At 41.9% G+C, this 18,726-nt stretch overlaps 1 protein-coding gene across 2 annotated transcripts in view; it reads right to left on the bottom strand.

Moving 5' to 3' along the window:
- Positions 1 to 8,824: 8,824 nt before the first annotated feature.
- Positions 8,825 to 18,726, bottom strand: part of hbs1l (HBS1-like translational GTPase) — a 188,911-nt gene continuing 179,009 nt past the window's right edge. For both annotated transcript variants that reach the window (XM_070885504.1, XM_070885503.1), the window contains 4 exons: positions 14,791 to 14,899; positions 13,547 to 13,647; positions 10,727 to 10,871; positions 8,825 to 9,529 (listed from right to left, as the gene is read on the bottom strand). In XM_070885504.1, the coding sequence (XP_070741605.1) occupies positions 9,518 to 9,529; positions 10,727 to 10,871; positions 13,547 to 13,647; positions 14,791 to 14,899 (367 nt within the window). In that variant the 3' untranslated portion in view covers positions 8,825 to 9,517. The remainder of the gene's footprint in view (positions 9,530 to 10,726; positions 10,872 to 13,546; positions 13,648 to 14,790; positions 14,900 to 18,726) is intronic.

The following is an 18,726-nucleotide window of genomic DNA, read 5'->3' as shown; positions in this document are numbered from 1 at the left end:
GCTTTGGGATCCAAGTGGCTTGAGGGCACAATAATTGGCAAAGAAGGGAATAGGGTCATAGTGGTCAGACTAAACAATTGGCAGATATGCCGCAAACACTTGGACCAAGTAAAGAAAAGGTTCAGCATAGACACGGAGGAACCTGAAGAAGAGCATGAGATGTCACCCACACCGCTGCCAGTGGAGTGGTGTGGGTGACATCTCATGCTCTTCTTCAGGTTGCGAGGGGGATGGAGTACAAAAGCAGGGAGGTCTTGCTGCAACTGTACAGGGTATTGGTGAGGCTGCACCTGGAGTACTGCGTGCAGTTTTGGTCACCTTACTTAAGGAAGGATATACTGGCTTTGGAGGGGGTACAGAGACGATTCACTAGGCTGATTCCGGAGATGAGGGGGTTACCTTATGATGATAGATTGAGTAGACTGGGTCTTTACTCGTTGGAGTTCGGAAGGATGAGGAGTGATCTTATAGAAACATTTAAAATCATGAAAGGGATAGACAAGATAGAGGCAGAGAGGATGTTTCCACTGGTCGGGGAGACTAGAACTAGGGGACACAGCTTCAAAATACGGGGGAGCCAATTTAAAACCGAGTTGAGAAGGAATTTCTTCTCCCAGAGGGTTGTGAATCTGTGGAATTCTCTGCCCAGGGAAGCAGTTGAGGCTAGCTCATTGAATGTATTCAAGTCACAGATAGATAGATTTTTAACCAACAAGGGAATTAAGGGTTATGGGGAGCGGGCGGGTAAGTGGAGCTGAGTCCACGGCCAGATCAGCCATGATCTTATTGAATGGCGGAGCAGGCTCGAGGGGCTAGATGGCCTTCTCCTGTTCCTAATTCTTATGTTCTTATGTTCTTATGGATGAGCAATGAGGACAATCCACAGCATGCACAGTCCCTGCGGCCAGCCCGGATAGGCCGGAATCACCTCAGGTGACAGAGACGCATGCCTCGGCTCAGCCACCAGAGCCACAACTACGGCGCTCCACGAGAGAGTGTCGACCACCTGAAATGCTTAACATTTGACACAAAAAGACGTAAGGGGGGAGGTGATGTCATGTATGTAACCATCATGCAACAGTAATCTTCATGTAACTGTAACCTTCATGCAACTCTTGTACACTGTACTTATACCCTAGAAATGCATATTCTGACCACAGGGAGACTTGTGACTTGTGGGAGACACTCCTCACCTGGGTTTCCAGGTATAAAAGGGGCGGTCCCACCCAGGGTCAGCACTCCTTGGTCCTGGGAATAAAGGTTAAGGTCACGTAGTGACTGTATCTGCGGTACATGCCTCGTGTGAGTTTGTAGTACGGTGCAGGGACACCACAATTGTCATTGGTTCCCACCACAAAAACTGTTCCCTAGCAATGGACTCCATCCCCTTCCTGGTCACTGACCGAAGCTGAACCATTGTTCGCAATCTTGCCATTCTAGTTGACCGAGCTGAGCTTCCGATTCCATATCCTCTCCATCACCAAGACCGCCTACTTCTCTGCCCCTGCCTCAGCTCATCTGCTGCTGAAACTCTCATCCATGCTTTTGTTACCCCACTAGACTTGACTATTCCAATGATCTCTTGGCCGTCCCCCATCCACCTCACCCTGCCTTGCACCCTCTGTAAACTTAAGCACATCCAAAACTAAGCTGTCTGTATCTTATCTCACACCATGTCCCTTTCAACCACCACCACTGTGCTCGCTGACCTACATTGGCTCCCTTGTGTTGAAATCCCTCTATGGCCTCGCCCCTCCCTATCTCTGTGAACTTCTCCAGTCCTACAACCCTCCGAGATCTTTGCACTCCTCCAATTCTGGCCTCTTGCCCATTCTCAATTTCCACTGCTCTACAATTAGCAGCCACGGCTCAGCTGCCTAGGCCTTAAGCTCTGGAATTCTATCCCTAAACCTCTCCGCCTCTTCCCTCCTTCATGTCGCTCACTTAAATCTACCTCTTTGATCAAGCCTTTGATTACCTCTTCTACTATCTCGTTATGTGTCTTGGTATCAAATTTCGTCTGATAACGCACCTGTGAAATGTCGTGGGAACGTTTTGCTAGATTAAAGGAGTTATATAAATGCAAGTTGTTGTTGTAATCTGTGATGCCACTGGATATTGCTCAAGCAAACTTTATGTATGGTTTTTAAACGGCCAGCAAACTTTCATTACATCAGACCCAAGTCGCAGAGGTATAAGGGGAATGAACTCACTCACTGTTCGACCATATTTCCCACTATGGGGAGCTCCAGAATTCAGTGTGATTGTACCATGGTATTCTCAATCTTCCTCACTGCCATGCTCCACCTCACAGTTGACAAGCTCCCCACTGGAGTGGAACTAAACTACAGAACCAGTGGGAACCTCTTCAACCTTTGCCATCTCCAGGCCAGGTCCAAGATCACCCCAACCTCTGTCGTCAAGCTACAGTTTGCGGACGACGCCTGTGCACATACAGAGACTGAGCTCCAGGACACAGTTGATGTATTTACTGAGGCGTACGAAAGCATGGGCCTTATGCTAAACGTCAGTAAGACAAAGGTCCTCCACCAGCCTGTCCTTGATGCACAGCACTGCCCCCCAGTCATCAAGATCCACAGCACGGCCCTGGACGTGGACCACTTCTTTTATCTCGGGAGCCACCTATCAACAAGAGCAGGCATGGACGACGAGATCCAACATCACCTCCAGTGCGCTAGTGCAGCCTTCGGCCGCCTGAGGAAAAAAGTGTTTGAAGACCAGGTCCTCAAAACTGCCACCAAGCTCATGGTCTACAGGGCTGTAGTAATACCCGCCCTCCCGTATGGCTCAGAAACATGGACCACGTCGACACCTCAAGTCGCTGGAGAAATACCACCAACAATGTCTCCGCAAGATCCGACAAATCCAGGCCAACATCGACAGCATTGAAGCACTGACCACACTTGATCAGCTCCACTGGGTAGGCCACATAGTTCGCATGCCAGACACGAGACTCCAAAAGCAAGCGCTTTACTCAGAACTCCTTCACGGCAAACGAGCCAAAGGTGGGCAGCAGAAACATTACAAGGACACCCTCAATGCCTCCCTAATAAAGTGCAACATCCCCACTGACACCTGGAAGTCCCTGGCCAAAGACCGCCCTAAGTGGAGGAAGTGCATCCGGGAGGGCGCTGAGCTCCTTGAGTCTCGTTATCGAGAGCATGCAGAAATCAAGCACAGGCAACGGAAGGAGCTTCCCTCAACGACTATCTGTCCCACCTGTGACAGAGTCTGTGGTTCTCGTATTGGACTGTGCAGCCACCTAAGAACTCATGTTAAGAGTGGAAGCAAGTCTTCCTCGATTCCGAGGGACTGCCTATGATGATGACCTTAAGGTGGGCAGGGTATGGTAATCTGTATTCAAAGCGCATTGCTCAGTCTCTTGTTTTTTTTTACCATGGCAACACTCGTCTTTGACACTGATTTTGAGAAGTAGCCTCTGAAATAATGCCAGCTCCAATTTGCATCAATATACAGCTTCTTTATACAACTGGAATCCTTTCACATCAATGTTTTATTTGCCACAATAAAATCATACTACATCATCAACTGGCCGGATGGAGTCCACTGACTGCTTAGACACACACTCTTTTCATGAAAGTGTTTGGCAAGAAATGTATTTGTTTAGAGAAGAACTGTCCATTATTTTTGCCATGATATTATGGTCAAGTGAGGTGATGATTTACAATGGAATTTACAGCAACGCGCCATATGTTTAGAAGAAAATTAATAAAGGTATGCCAAACAATTTTTCAAGAAAACAATGCTTCTTTAACTGGAGTACATTGAAATTCAGTTACAGTAAACAGTTCAAATTTGATTCAAACAGTCTCTAATCCAAAAAAGGTGCTGAAATGTCTGCTTTAAGGATTGTGGTGTTGACCTGAAACTGGCTGCGTATTTGCAAAGGACTCCATTCTGAGACGGTTTCCTGTGGCTGAACTGAAATATATATATTTGCTTTGAAAACATACATTTAAGAGAAGTCAGTCAAAGCACCTAATTTGCCTGTGCTGGGACTGAATGTGCTTGTCTCAGCTTGTACACTGTGCCCGGATATCAGACATACAGCTCTGCTGAATGTAAGCTAAACAATGAATAATGGTGTTCAAACTTTTACAAAACACTGGCAGGATTTTCACAATAGGAGGAGCGTCAATCCACTCAGTTACACAGCAAGTCAATAATTAGAATGCTGGCATTTTCTCACTTTGAATATATTTTTTAAAAAGCTAAAAAAAAAATTTTTAATTTTCAATGGTGTAATTTATCTTCACGTGAAACTTACATGACACTACTGTGAAGTGACACTTTTTTATTCAATAAAAATGTGGATGTTACAAGCATTGAAAAAAAATTGAATTGCAGTAGATATTAAACTACATAAACCAATATTGTCTCCCACCAGCACCAACATGATTGGAGGATTGATTCAGGTGGTCTTTTATTGATAAGTAAACTTGCAGTCTGAATTCTGTAGATTATTTTCTAGTTTAACAGAAACCAAATTGAGTTGCGTTCATTCCAGATTGACCTGTTGCTATGTAATGAAGGATCAGTAAGTCATTCTAAAATTACAATACTGGAGCTGTTCCACTAACTCAGTTAAAACTTGGGAAACATTAATAGTATAGTTTAAGTAGATGAGCAATAAACTTCACTCATGGTCACCATTTAAGTAGATGATTCTTCTCAGCCTCCTTCTGAGGATCCCACCATCACTGATGCCAGTCTTCAGGCAATTTGTCACAGGGAAAAGGTGGAATATTTGGCACTTTAAATTTCTCACCGCCTCCCAGTGCTTTGGGACGCTGTTTGAGGCGGTGTAGTGGCAGGTTTGCGTCGGGAGTGCGGCGGTGTCCATCACCGCCACGCTTACATGTAGCAACGTCCCTCCCCTTCACGCAAAGGGGAAGGATGCTGCGAGGTCTCCTTGGTGCCCACTGGGCCACCAGGGAGTGGTTCGGCCGCCATTGTCCAGCCTCAGGGTCCTTCTGCCTGAAACACAAAAAGTTAGTATGCAGGTACAGCAAGTAATCAGGAAGGCAAATGGAATGTTGGCCTTTAATGCAAGGGAGATAGAGTATAAAAGCAGAGAAGTCCTGCTACAACTGTACAAGGTATTGGTGAGGCCACAACTTGAGTACTGCGTACAGTTTTAGTCTCCATAATTAAGGAAGGATATACTTGCATTGGAGGCTGTTCAGAGAAAGTTCACTAGGTTGATATCAGAGATGAGGGGGTTGACTTATGAAGATAGGTTGAGTAGGTTGGGCCTATACTTATTGGAGTTCAGAAGAATGAAAGATGATCTTATCAAAACATAAGATAATGAGGGGGCTCAACAAGGTGGATGCAGAGAGAATATTTCCACTCACAGGGGAAACTAAAACTAGAGTCATAGTCCCAAAATAAGGGGCCGCTCATTTAAAACTGAGATGAGGAGGAATTTCTTCTTTCAGGTGGGCTGTAAATCTGTGGAATTCTCTGCCCCAGAGAGCCGTGGAGGCGGGGTCATTAAATATATTTAAAGCGGAGATAGATTTTTGAGCAATAAGGGAATAAAGGGTTATAGGGAGCGGGCAGGGAAGTGGAGCTGAGTCCATGGTCAATTATTAAGTGGCGGAGCAGGCTTGAGGGGCCAAGTGGCATACTCCTGCTCCTATTTCTTATGTTCTTATGTCAAACAAAATGGCGGCCGCATTGTTGCATCCTCCACTTTAAGGGCGCCGCACCGCCCAGCTACTGGCAGCTTGCCGCCTTGCGAAGTTGTCGGGGGTTTTGACCGGTGGTGGCCGCGATCCCGTGGGGCAATATCCCCTGCGAAGCACAAAATGAGTCGCTGCAGGGTGGTAAGGGCTCGGCGCATGGCTGACAAGTGGTCAGAGTGCCGGGCGGGACGGGAAGTCGGGGCACGGCGGAAACCTGTTTCTGCTGCCCCCAACCCGCGGGCAATTGCAGCTGGGTCGTACCCTCTGTCTGCCCCTAGTCGGTAAGGCCTTACTTACCGCCCCATTTGGCCTTAAAAAAGGAGGGCAATTTCGGCCTAGTCATGTCCACAAAAAGCAGGACAAATCCAATACGACCAATTACCGCCCCATCAGCTTATTCTCAATCATCAGCAAAGTGATGGAAGATGTCATCAACAGTGCTATCAAGGGACACTTACTCGTCAGTAACTTGCTCATATGTTCAGTTTGGGTTTCACCAAACCACTCGGCTCCAGACATCATTACAACCTTGCTTCAAATCTGGACACAAGAGCTTAATTCCAGAGGCGAAGTGAAATTGACACGAAGGCAGCATTTGACCGAGTGTGGCACTAAGGAGCCCCAGTAAAACTGAAGTCAATGGGAATCGGGGAGAATACTCTCCAGTGGCTGGAGTCATATTTGGCATAAATAAACATGATGGTTGTACAAAATCAAAATACTGTGGATGCTGGAGTCTGCAATAAAAACAGATAATGCTGGAAATCTCAGCAGGTCAGGCAGCATCTGTGCAGAGTTAACGTTTTGGGTCTGATGAAGGGTCATTGACCCGTAATGTTAACTCTGCTTTGTCTCCACAGGTGCTGCCTGACCTGCTGAGATTTCCAGCATTTTCTGTTTTTATAACATGATTGTTGTGGTTGTTGGAGGCCAATCATCTCAGGTCTGTGGCTGGATATTGTGTGGTGAGTGGCTCTCCCCCTGACCAAAAAGTACAAGTCAGGAGTGTGATGGAATACTCTCCACTTGCCTGGATAGGTGCAGCAGCTACAACACTCAAAAAGCTCAACAACATCCAGGACAACACAGCCCACTTGATCTGCACTCCCTCCACCACTGGTGTATCCTGACTGCACTGTGTATTACGGCACTGCAGCAAATTGCCAAGGTTTCTTCGGCAGCACATCCCAAACTCGCGACCCCCATCACCTAGAAGGACAAGGGCTACACATGCATGGGAACACCATCTAGTTCCCTTCCAAGTCACACACCATCCTGACTTGGACATATAATCGTTGTTCCTTCATCGTCACTAGGTCAAAATCCTGGAGCTCTCTACCCAATAGCATTGTGGGAGTATCTTCACCACACGGACTACGTTGTTTCAAGAACAAAGCCCACCATCACCTTAGAATATAAGAACAAGGCCCACCATCACTATATAGAAACATATAAAATTCTGACGGGATTTGACAGGTTAGATGCAGGAAGAATGTTCCCGATGTTGGGGAAGTCCAGAACCAGGGGTCACAGTCTAAGGGTAAGGGGTAAGCCATTTAGGACCGAAATGAGGAGAAACTTCTTCACCCAGAGAGTGGTGAACCTGTGGAATTCTCTACCGCAGAAAGTTGTTGAGGCCAGTTCTTCAGATATATTCAAAAGGGAGTTAGATGTGGCCCTTACTGCAAAAGGGATCAAGGGGTATGGAGAGAAAGCAGGAATAGGGTACTAAAGTTGCAAAAATGATCAGCCATGATCATATTGAATGGTGGTGCAGGCGCGAAGGGCAGAATGGTCTACTCCTGCACCTATTTTCTATGTTTCTCAAAGGCAACTGGGGATGGGCAATAAATGCTGGTCTTGCCAATGGCACCCAGAATGAAAAAAAATATATATATATATGTGTATTTATTGAAATTCCACAAACCTTATTTTTACACATTTTGTGTTAACATTTATCATTGTTATTTGCTAGGTCACAATTTCCCATTCAGTTTCGCTATGACAACTGTTAGTGTAGTTGCAGCTTTGACTGGCTCTGTGGAGTGAGCTTTTGAAGCCTCTCTCCCAACTCTGTCACCATCTTGTATATTTTTTTTAAACTTACATTCGTTAACTGACTAGGGGATGCCACAGGAAATTTTCTGGTACAAGAGAAAACTCCACAAAGAGGGATCACTTTTTTGGGGATTTTTTGCTCATTTTATACAGATTTACTAATACAATGAAAAGTTAAGTAATTACTAAGCAAGATACTTCTCTCAGGAAAACGTTGCTCTCAAAACTGTTCTATTGTCTATCGACATTATTTCCAAAAATCAGCCACATCACACCCTACTTATTAAATATATATTGTTTTTTTGTCAGTTGTCTCCCCTCCTAAAGGTGTTGACTCCTTGCTGGGGAATGGTTCTAAGTTCATGCGTGAGCTTTGACAGTGAGTGTTGGCAGGACATTATAGCCAAGCCAAGTCCTGTCTTCATCCAACATCCACATATGCACAACTACAAGCAGTGGTTACTGGACTGCAATTAAAAGTGAAAATTGTGGCCAATTTCCCCCTCCCTAACAAAGGATCCCCAAGGTCAATTGTAGCTCCCCTTCTATCACATCAACACAGACTGGGGATCAAATCTGGGGCCTTCCTGGTCTGTGTGATTCACCTGTTAGATAAACTCGATGAGCCATCTTTGGCGGTTGGGGAGAACCAAAATCTTTTTGAAACATTCTGGTTTTGAACCCTGCATCATACAGAAAATTGAGAAGTGCCTAAACAGTATGCAAAGTGACACCTTACATGGCTACTTAGAAGACTGAGAGCTCTTGGTTGGTCAATTCAAGAGTTATAGAAAAGTCTACAGTCCCAGACTAGAACAACAAACTACAAGAATGACTATTCAGGTAGTTAGAATCAGCACTGTTATCGAAAAGGGACATGTGTATCAAAATGAAACTTCTGTACAATGTAAAGGAATCCTAAACCTCTTGCAGCTAAAATTATTAATACTTTGGGCAGTTGAAAAATGAGGCAATTGCACAATCTGGCTGAAAACACATTTGAAACAATAAATGACAAACATCTGAAGCAATGCTTTGCTTTAACCATATTTTATTCAATACCAGCTTTAATTACTTGCACCTTGATAAATATTTTTGGAACACTTTCCACTGATGTGAAAGTGGATAGTTGAAGTATTATATCTGATCACCTCATATATTGCCATTCATTTTTTTTTGGAAAGAAGGTTCTAAGTACTTTTGTTACTTGTTATCGTCAATCTGACTGTGTTAGCAGATCAACCGGTAAATACATTAGTAAATCATGGAACATTAATGGAAGAACAGTGGCAGGCAAGCCAAATACGTATTTGTCAACTGTTGGCCACTAAATGTCTAGTTCAGCTGGGTTACTCATCATGCACTCAACAAGTTGTCCCTTTTTTGATGTGTGTAATGTATCAGTGTGCAGGACACTGATAAAAATCACAAGAACTAATTGTGCAGAGCTGCAGAGATTCTTCTCAGGCACAGTACAACTTTGCTTCTGGAGGTATTACTGGCAGTATGAGTCAATAAATTGAGAAGACCATTCTGTCAGTTGCTTGCTTGAACACAATAGTGTAAAGGACAAATTCACTTTCGTGAATTTTGGGTTATTGTAAATTGCACTGTTTTGCCGACCACAGTTCCTATATCCTTCAAAATTGTGAGACATTGCCAAGTTGGCCTGTGTTTCGGAATTAGGATTGAAGAAAGGTCAAACATTATGAAATCCCTCTCTACAATCATTCTTTGATCTGTAATAAAAGAGAAAATAGTATTAGGTTGCTGAAGTATACCTTAAATTTCTCATAATAACAGAAACAGTGCATTCTTTTTGGCGGAATAACTATATATTCAATTTGATCTGTTGGCTCAATCGCACTGATAACAAGCTGGTAATGAAGTTGAGAAGACATTTCCATTTGAGTTGTAAATGCACTTAAAAGGACGGGCACAGAACAATTACTCCTCTTCAATTTACAAAACTGAATCAAATAAAAATGTTTTAAGTCATCAGGAGAAAATACTTATCAATTATAAGTACTTTTTAACGAGTTTTTAAACAAATAAATAAATGGTTGCCCACCATGTCATTAGACCTTGGCTTCTGGCACCCACAGCCTAGAGGCAAACACGAAGAACAACCACTTTGGTAATGTGCTACAAAGCTGTTAAAGCCCAGGAAACCGTATCTTAGCTTAAGTCACTGACTTCTTCAGGGGGGAGAAAATTAAATGAAAATATCAACACAAATTTATCCTAAAATGTGTTGTACTTGTTTTATATTGACAGTCATTCAACACTTTTCAGAAGCAAGTAAAAAAAATTGAAAAAACTGATCCTGCTGAGACTAGAAAATCTATCTTCTGTGGGTTAAGACGTGTCAATCAGTGGAGATGTACAGCTATCCAACCTGAGTGTTTTTTTTTAATGTTGATCAAGATTGATGAATGCCAAGATGACAGAATGAACATCTTCAATTTTGAATCCCAGTATTATCATCACGCAGTCTCAAGTTAAAGGCCAAATAGGAAATAAAGTTCTCATTACATTCCATGTCAGCCATAGTGTCCAAGCATGCCTGACCAATTGTGACCAAGCCAGGGAATCTTTCAATCTGTGGGCTAGTATCTACTGAGCACTGATCTGAGGCTGCCCAAGCTCATATCATGTACAACTTCACAACTTCACAGAGAGGCAAGATTGTCATCTATCAATCTGGGCTAGATTGAAGTATGGATGTCAGGGGAGAAAGAACGGAATGCTAACTCACCTGTCAGGCATTTTTTTAATTAAATAAAGAGGGGAAGTCCCACAGTTATGAAGAACTGAATCAACTAGAATTAAAAAAGGTTATAACTTAAGGATGTGGTTTATTTTGCTAAACCTTATATGCATTGCATTTCATACAGTGGAAAATCAAACGGATCTCAATTTCAAGCAATAGTTACCTCTGTGACTACTCCTGCTGCTATAGTAGATCCACCGTAACGTAACATAAAACGACCCAGCTCTTTGAAGTCTTTGTAGAGTTCCACAGAAACAGGTCTCTGGGCCTGCAGCTCTATCAAGGCATTCTGCCCTTTAGTCAAACATCTGAAGAAGATCAGAAACAAAATATGAAAACAGTAAGAAGTCAGATACAAGATCTCTTGGCTCATAAGTCAAGAGAGCATAAGAGCCAAAATGTTTCAGAAACATCTCCACCCTATCATTCAGCTTTCTGACAATTAATAGCTGGGTGCCATAATAATTTCAAATGCTTTAAGATCTTAGAAATAATCTTTTTTCAACCCAATCAAATCTGAATGTTGTTTCTTTTGATAATTTGCCCCTAATCTTCTCTATATTTTGTATATTTGCCCCAGTGTCAGCCTCGTTTCAGTATGTTACTCAATGGAACCATGGTAATCTGGGCCAATTAATCCAAACATCGTGGGCCGCCCGGACCTGTGTGAGATCACCACCGCAGGTCGGGGCTATAAATAGAGCTGGAGCGCCGGGCCCTGCAACATTGTGGACGAAGGTGTGGCGAATGAGGGTATGGGGCCCAGAAGAGCCGGGCGCCCAGGAGCAGCATGGGCCAGCCCACACTGCAATATGTGTGCGCACTAGGTCCGTGCAGCAGAGCAGGTCTCCAGTCGTCCTGGTTCAACCCTTGCCACTGGATAAAGGCCTAGCTCTGTCGAGCCCGTGTGGTGGCTGATGTGCAACGGTCACCACATGTTAAAAAAAATCCACACACAGGCATCTTCCACCCCCTCAACTGGAGTTCAGGACTGGAACATCGGGTCCTTCATTGAAACATCTGTGAACTCTTGTGGAATCAAGTCATCCTCGTTCGAGGGACCGCCTATGATGATGATGGTAATCTGGCAACTATAGTCCTCCAACTGACTAGTAAAAGACTGAAGTAACACCTTATGAACCAAGAGATCTTTAGCATGCACAAGCAACAGCAATTTCCTTTGTGTTTATTTGCATTTTATGCACTTATTTAATGAAGACGTCATTAGGCTTTAAAGCAGAAGGATATGAAAATTCTGCGTGAAGGATTAGAAATGGAGCTGAAATCGCAAGCTAATTTTATGAAAACTGAGCCGCGAGTACTTCTGATATGTACAGGAGTAGATAGGGAATTTCTCTGTTTGCTGAGTAATGAAACCCCCTGCCAGTGCATGAGTTGATTAAACACACAGTATTCATTCTGCTTTAGATTTAGCCACAGCTAAAACAGCGTACTATTGTGGTTTGATTTCAAAGTCTATGACCCACCTAAGCAATTGATCAAAGTCTAAATTTAGGCATTCCAAAACTGCTTGTTCACATCTTTCATAACATTTTACATATTTTTGCTAAATTTAGTACAATAGATGTACCTTATGTGTACATCATATTTATTGTACCTTTCATGAATCATTTATGATATTTCACCCTGGCTCAGTCAACATGTAGCCAAAGTTAAGATAATATATTTAAAACCTATTTCTATCAAAGCATTTTATAGTCATATATTAGGTATGAATGAAGATGGATACAGTGAATCCCTAAATAATTACAGTTCATAACCTGGCTGAATAGTTCCAAATAAATGTTATTTAGGTAAGACACAATCTTAGAATGGACATGCTTTGTGATCTAGACAGTTTGGACAGAATTGTTCTAAATGGCTGATGTAATTAAATCCTTCACAGAAATGGGAGCACCATCTCACTGCGAAAAAAATAAAATTAATTTAGTGACTGTCTTACAATATGTGTTATTATGAAGATTTATTTGAGGAGCACTAAATCCTTTTGGAGACAAATTAAGTAAAGTTGCCAAATCACCTTCACTGTCATTATTTTGATGAGAAATCCACACTACTTTTAAACCGAAAGGTCACTTACTATTCCAATTGCTTACTGTATTCATTCAGCTGAGTAATGGTGGCAGGACTAGAAACTACATGGGGAAGCCAAACAAGTTGTTTTTTTTTAAATATAGCTTTCATATTTGCACTTTCTTACTCAAAGGGAATGATGCAACTGTGCAAGATCCTGCTGCAACTATTTCTTGTGGTAGATATGGTGGGTTACACAACTCCATCAACGTCTTATTCATTGATTCATGCACATTCTTTGCAATTAAAAGTGGAAAATAATACAGAAGTTTACAGTTTTGGATGGCGATTCCAAATACAGAATTTGTTTTTTTCAATAGTTTGTGTCCTGATGGGCAAGGAATGCAAAACAGTGACAATCTAATGCTCAAAAACCAAGACAACTGCATTCAACGTCTGTTGCCAGCAGGATTACTCAAGGTAGACAGTATAAATATAACCCCAACTGCAATTGTTACAGTTGAATTACCACCTTAGTGCTTCTCTACATGAAAAGTCAGACGAGTACTTCAGGTAGTACACCATAGCACTGAAGGTTTATTCTAGCCTCCAATTCCAATATGAACAGGTTCTAATCTCAGCCATGCTGTCAGGGAAGATGCCAAAAGAGGCTGCATGCTTTACACAAAGCGATGAAGAATTAACAGGTGCCTCTCAGATTTGAATTAGCTCATGAGTGATACTGGGAGAAAGTTACCTTTATGGTCAGAGAAATTATAGGAGTTATCAAAAAATTTTTTAAAACATGGGAAAATAAATAATTTTAATTCATCAATACTTTAACAATTTACCTGGCTCATCCTGACCAAAATGAACTTTTGAGTTCCCCATGCAAGTATAACTATGAAGGATAATAGTCAAATATATAGATTTTTTAAGCATTGCTTACTTGGGTTTTTTCTTGAGAACCTCTCCTGTGCTCTTGTGCAGAACACTCACTAGCCTTCGGATTGTGCATGGTTCACTTAAAGTTTGGTAGTGTAATAAAACCTGTTAATAAAGGTACAGTGCGCATATTTTAAACCTCAAAAACAACTCTCCATAGTATTCAAAGCACTCTTTTTTAACAGCAGTATATTGCATTTCCCTATTTGTTGTATTTGAACAAGTTCCCTTTTAGTCAGTATCATAGCTTCTAAGTTTGCTCAACATCTCTCCAAAGTTTGAAAAAATATATAAGAATAGGCACAGTTTCAAATTCAAACATTACAATATGGCGAGTACAAAATAACACAAATGGTCACATAACTAGATTTGAGGAGTGTGAGGTCGGAACATGACTGTAGGAAAGGTTCATTTAATGTGGTGAAGAGGGACGAGATAGAAAGAAGCCACTTTAAATTTTGAAACAGCCAAAATTCTGGTTATGGATTAGCATGAGGTTCTGTGGATCACTAAAAAGGTTGACACCTCCAGGACTTCATTTTTGTTCAGCCATGCTACTTAAAAATGACACGATTAATTTTAGTTGCTGATACCTTTAAACAATTTGAAAAATTTCTTCAAGCTTATTTTTCCAACTCAAACAAATTCTTAATAAAATAGTTTCATGATATCCCAATATGCCTTTGTTAAAAAGTTCAAAAATCCAATCAATTGTTTGCACAAGTGGGGTTTGGCTATGTAGCCCCCAAGGGCTAAAAGGTGGTGCTAATTATTAAATGAGTGAAAATAAAGGTCATTTGCTTGAAATACATACTCTGCATTTACAAAATAAGCTGGAATGTTTTTGGGGACATGAGTGTTTTCTGGCTGTGTTATTGCTTCACTGTAATATCCCGAGTGTGGAAATCTGATTTTAACTTCCACATTGCAGGGTCAACTGTACAAGCACTGTAACAAGTGGCATCATAGTATCAGTGTTCAGTGAGTGGGTTAATACATTAACCGAATACTTCTGCTTGAAAGAGCATACGATTTGGTTCACCATAGAAAATATGCAATTGATGTCTATTTTTACATGCTCAGAAGTATATGTGAGAAACTTATAACACAACGTAAAATTCAATTAAGACAAGAAAAAGTATGCTGGACTGCTATAGAAAATTTGTGCTTCCAAGTACAACTTTGCTTTTAATCTCCACTGTTATTTACTGAATTCTAAATTAATGCGGTAAGAAAAAGTGCACTTACTGGTAAACCTTGCGTGATTGGAATATCAATATTGAAAATAAGAACTCTAGCTCTAAACCTCGTGCATGTTTTTATAGGTGCTTTCTGATCACAAAAAATACATCCCACACTATAAGAGAAGATAAAAGACAAACGTCAGCGGAACTTATCAAAAACAGACTGTAATTGAGGCTAAACAATTGTTACTGCAATATGTTTCAAAAATGTTTATTTTATATATGTTAAATTGTGATTCTATTTGGTGAGGAATCAGACATGAACGCATAGCAAAACCTGAACACTTATAATGAACTCAACTGCTACAGCTTTATAGTTCTACAGCTATATACTTAACAGTCAGAATGAATGCTCTGGTGTGTTTTAAGATGGAAGAGGCGACCTCCAGCTAAATGAAGCATTGTGTTTTAAAATAGGGAGTTACTTTCTTTGAAAAAAAATCAAGACACGTTACAAAAAATTATTATTAATTCAGAGATTATTACATAAAATCATAGAATTTTACAGCACAGAGGCAGGTCATTTCCACCTAATCGGCTCAATTTTGGCCAGGAGTTGCTCCGTTTTTTTTTGGAGTAACTTAAAAATTCCCATTTTCTAAGGATAAGGGGTAAGCCATTTAGGACCGACTAAGGATAAGGGGTAAGCCATTTAGGACCGAGATGAGGAGAAACTTCTTCACCCAGAGAGTGGTGAACCTGTGGAATTCTCTACCACAGAAAGTTGTTGAGGCCAATTCACTAAATATATTCAAAAAGGAGTTAGATGTAGTCCTTACTACTAGGGGGATCAAGGGGTATGGCGAGAAAGCAGGAATGGGGTACTGAAGTTGCATGTTCAGCCATGAACTCATTGAATGGCGGTGCAGGCTCGAAGGGCCGAATGGCCTACTCCTGCACCTATTTTCTATGTTTCTATTTTCCACAATCAATTTGCACCAGTGTAACTGAGTTAGTTACGATTTTTTTTAGTTTCGTTTTTTTTTCCAAAAGGGGGCATGACCAGCCACCTACGCCAGTTCTGCCCATTTAGGCAACTTTGCCCAGCTAATAGTTACTCCAAATCTACTTAGGCCAGCGTATGTGGCCACTTCAGAAAACCCTTGTGGAGAGTTAAAGAAATCGGTGCAGGTCGGTACATCGGAGGCCATTCGGCCTGGGATAGGGATGGGAAGCGGAGAGGACCTGCCTGCACATAAACCAAAGCCTTACAAACCACCAAATCTTGCAAGCAAAAATTAATAAGAATTCAATAAGAAATAAAAAATTGAAGTAAGTGCCACCTTCATCTTCAAACTCGGCCTGGGAAGGCAGCGGGCCGGCCGGTGCGGGAGGCCACTCGGCCTGGGCTAGGGGAAGGCGGGCAGGAGAACTGATAGAAATCATCCAGGCAGGAGCACTATCAGTTCTCCTGCCTGCCCGCCCGCCCCTCTCTTAGAAATCGCATTGGGAGGCCACCCGGCCTGGGCTAGGAGCGGGAGCGATCCCAGTGGCTGGCATCGGGTCCCACAGAGCGGCTACAGCAAGACACGGAGAGGCTGGGGGCGAGGAGCTACTGCGCATGCGTGGACACTCCACTGCACAGATGCAGACATCCCGGCGCAGTTTTCGGCACAGAATGCTGACTCCACCCCGGACTCGACTGCCCATGCTGCGCGACCACAGGGAGGAGGCCGGACAGCAGCCAAAGTGGGAAGGAAATTTTTCGGCGCACTTCAGAACAGAGAAAAGCGGCACAACTCCGGTAAGTGTGCCAAAAAACGGGCTGGGCCAAAATTGAGGCCAACGTGCCTGTGCCAGCTTTCATTCCTCTGTCCTTTCCCCACAGTATTTTAAATGATTACCTTTCAATTATTTATTCACTTCCATTTTAAAAGCCTTTAGCAATTGCGGCAGTGCAGCTGCATTCCAAAACCAACACATGATCAACGCACTGTATTTCCAAGAGCACAAGATTTCTTGCACGCAAATTTGACAAAGCAGCCCCAAAAGACACCTGTGCGGCTATAGTACAGCAAGTCCATGTTTAAAATGCTATTACATTGGCAGCTCAGTTTCTCATTTCCCCCTAAAAGGTACAGGCCAGTAATTTACATCAACTATTGGTTGTGGTGCCTAGCTGAACTGTGGCCTTCATTTTGAGCTCATGGAAATGTCTGTTAGTTACACTTATTTGAGTGGCGACTTGGGACATTTCTTTATGATACAGATGCTATATAAATGCAAGTGTGTGTTGCTACTGATAAATTTAAATAGAAAACGTAGGAATAGTTTTGCATTCTACCTTATGAACAGACTGTGCAACTTTTCAGTAATCAAAAGCCACAGTGATTCTACAACAAAATATTATATTCCTAGCTTTGTGACACTAATTGCACAAAATAAATGTTTAAAATTAATATTCTTTAGAAAATCAAAGATAAGGTTTTGGATGGCACAGTGACAGCACACAGTCAACTGTAACTCTAGGATCGGAGTTCAAATCCAGCCAAGAATGATGGCTGAAAGTCTCTGCACTTTGCTAGGTGTAAAGGTTCTATGGGAAATGAGTGTGAGGCAATTCTATTCCTAGGAGGATGCAGCATCAAAAACAAAATTACCCCAGAACTGGCTATCTGACTCCCATATACCAAAAGGATTACTGTTGTGGGACGTTGGAAAATTAAAACTGGTTCAGTAGGGTGTAAACTTCTGTAATTAGGGTTAAGGCATATTATTGGAGCTGAATAGAGGAGGCGTTACCCTGCATCTGTCTACACAATATCAGAGTGCCTGATGTAATTCAATAGACTGATACAGGAGCAGGATGGGAAGAGGTATTTAGAGTGGGAGGAGGCTTGTGTGGAATATAAACACTGGCACAGACTAATTGGTCCGAATGGCCTGTTTCTGTTTTATAGATTCTATGCAATTCTATAGTATTAGTTATCAAAAGTAGAAACAGTGCTTCATTCACAAATTTCATCCCTCATCTCTATACGCATATAAATTGATTCATTTTAAGTTAAAAAGATTAACTGTATTAAGAGTGATCTATGGGTAGGTACTTACCATTAACAGCACTAACTCAAACAGTTACTGTCTCCTTTAAACAAATTGTGCACTTCTGACCAAATTGGAAACTGGATATATAATATTTGCAGAAATGTGTAAGCATTTTGGACAAGGGATATTATTGGTAAACCTCGTATTATGCACTAGTTGGGATGTTGTATTGTGAAAGGTTTGGGGTATGAAAAAAAAATCAGTGCAAGTAACGTGATCATTCAATTCTGCTTGATTTGAATTTTATATACCCAAGGTTTTTAAATTGCATAGAATTTACAGTACAGAAAAAGACCATTTGGCCAGTGTTGATGCTCCACATAAGTCTCTTTCCACTCTATTTATTTCATATCATCCTCATCTCGTCTCATCAGTATATCTATCCTTCTATTCCTTTCTCCCTCATGCACTTATCTAGCTTTCCCTTAAATGTGACTATGGTATTTGCCTCAACCACTCCATTTGATAGTGAGTTCCACATTCTCACTACTCGCTGAGTAAAGACATTTCTCCTGAATTCCTCATTGAATTTATTGGTGATAATCTTATATTTATGACCCCTAGTTTTGGACTTCCCCATCAGTGGAAACATCTTCTCCACGTCTACCAAACCCCTTCATAATTTGAAAAGACCTCTATTAGGTCACCGCTTTTCTAGAGAAAAGAGCCCCAGCCTGCTCAGTCTTTCCGGAAAGGTGCACCCTTAGTTCTGGTATCACCCTTGTAAATCATTTTTGCACTTTCTCCAGTGTTTCTATGTCCTTTTTGTAAGTGGAGACCATAACTGTTCACAATGCTTCAAGTGTGGTCTGAACCAAAGTTCTATACACGTTTAACACAACTTGTCTACTTTTGAATTCTATTCCTCTAGATATGAATCACATTGCTTTGTTTG

This window comes from Pristiophorus japonicus, chromosome 7, assembly GCF_044704955.1.
Source record: "Pristiophorus japonicus isolate sPriJap1 chromosome 7, sPriJap1.hap1, whole genome shotgun sequence".
Lineage (NCBI taxonomy): Eukaryota > Metazoa > Chordata > Chondrichthyes > Pristiophoridae > Pristiophorus > Pristiophorus japonicus.
This window is presented reverse-complemented; position numbering and strand designations above follow the sequence as displayed.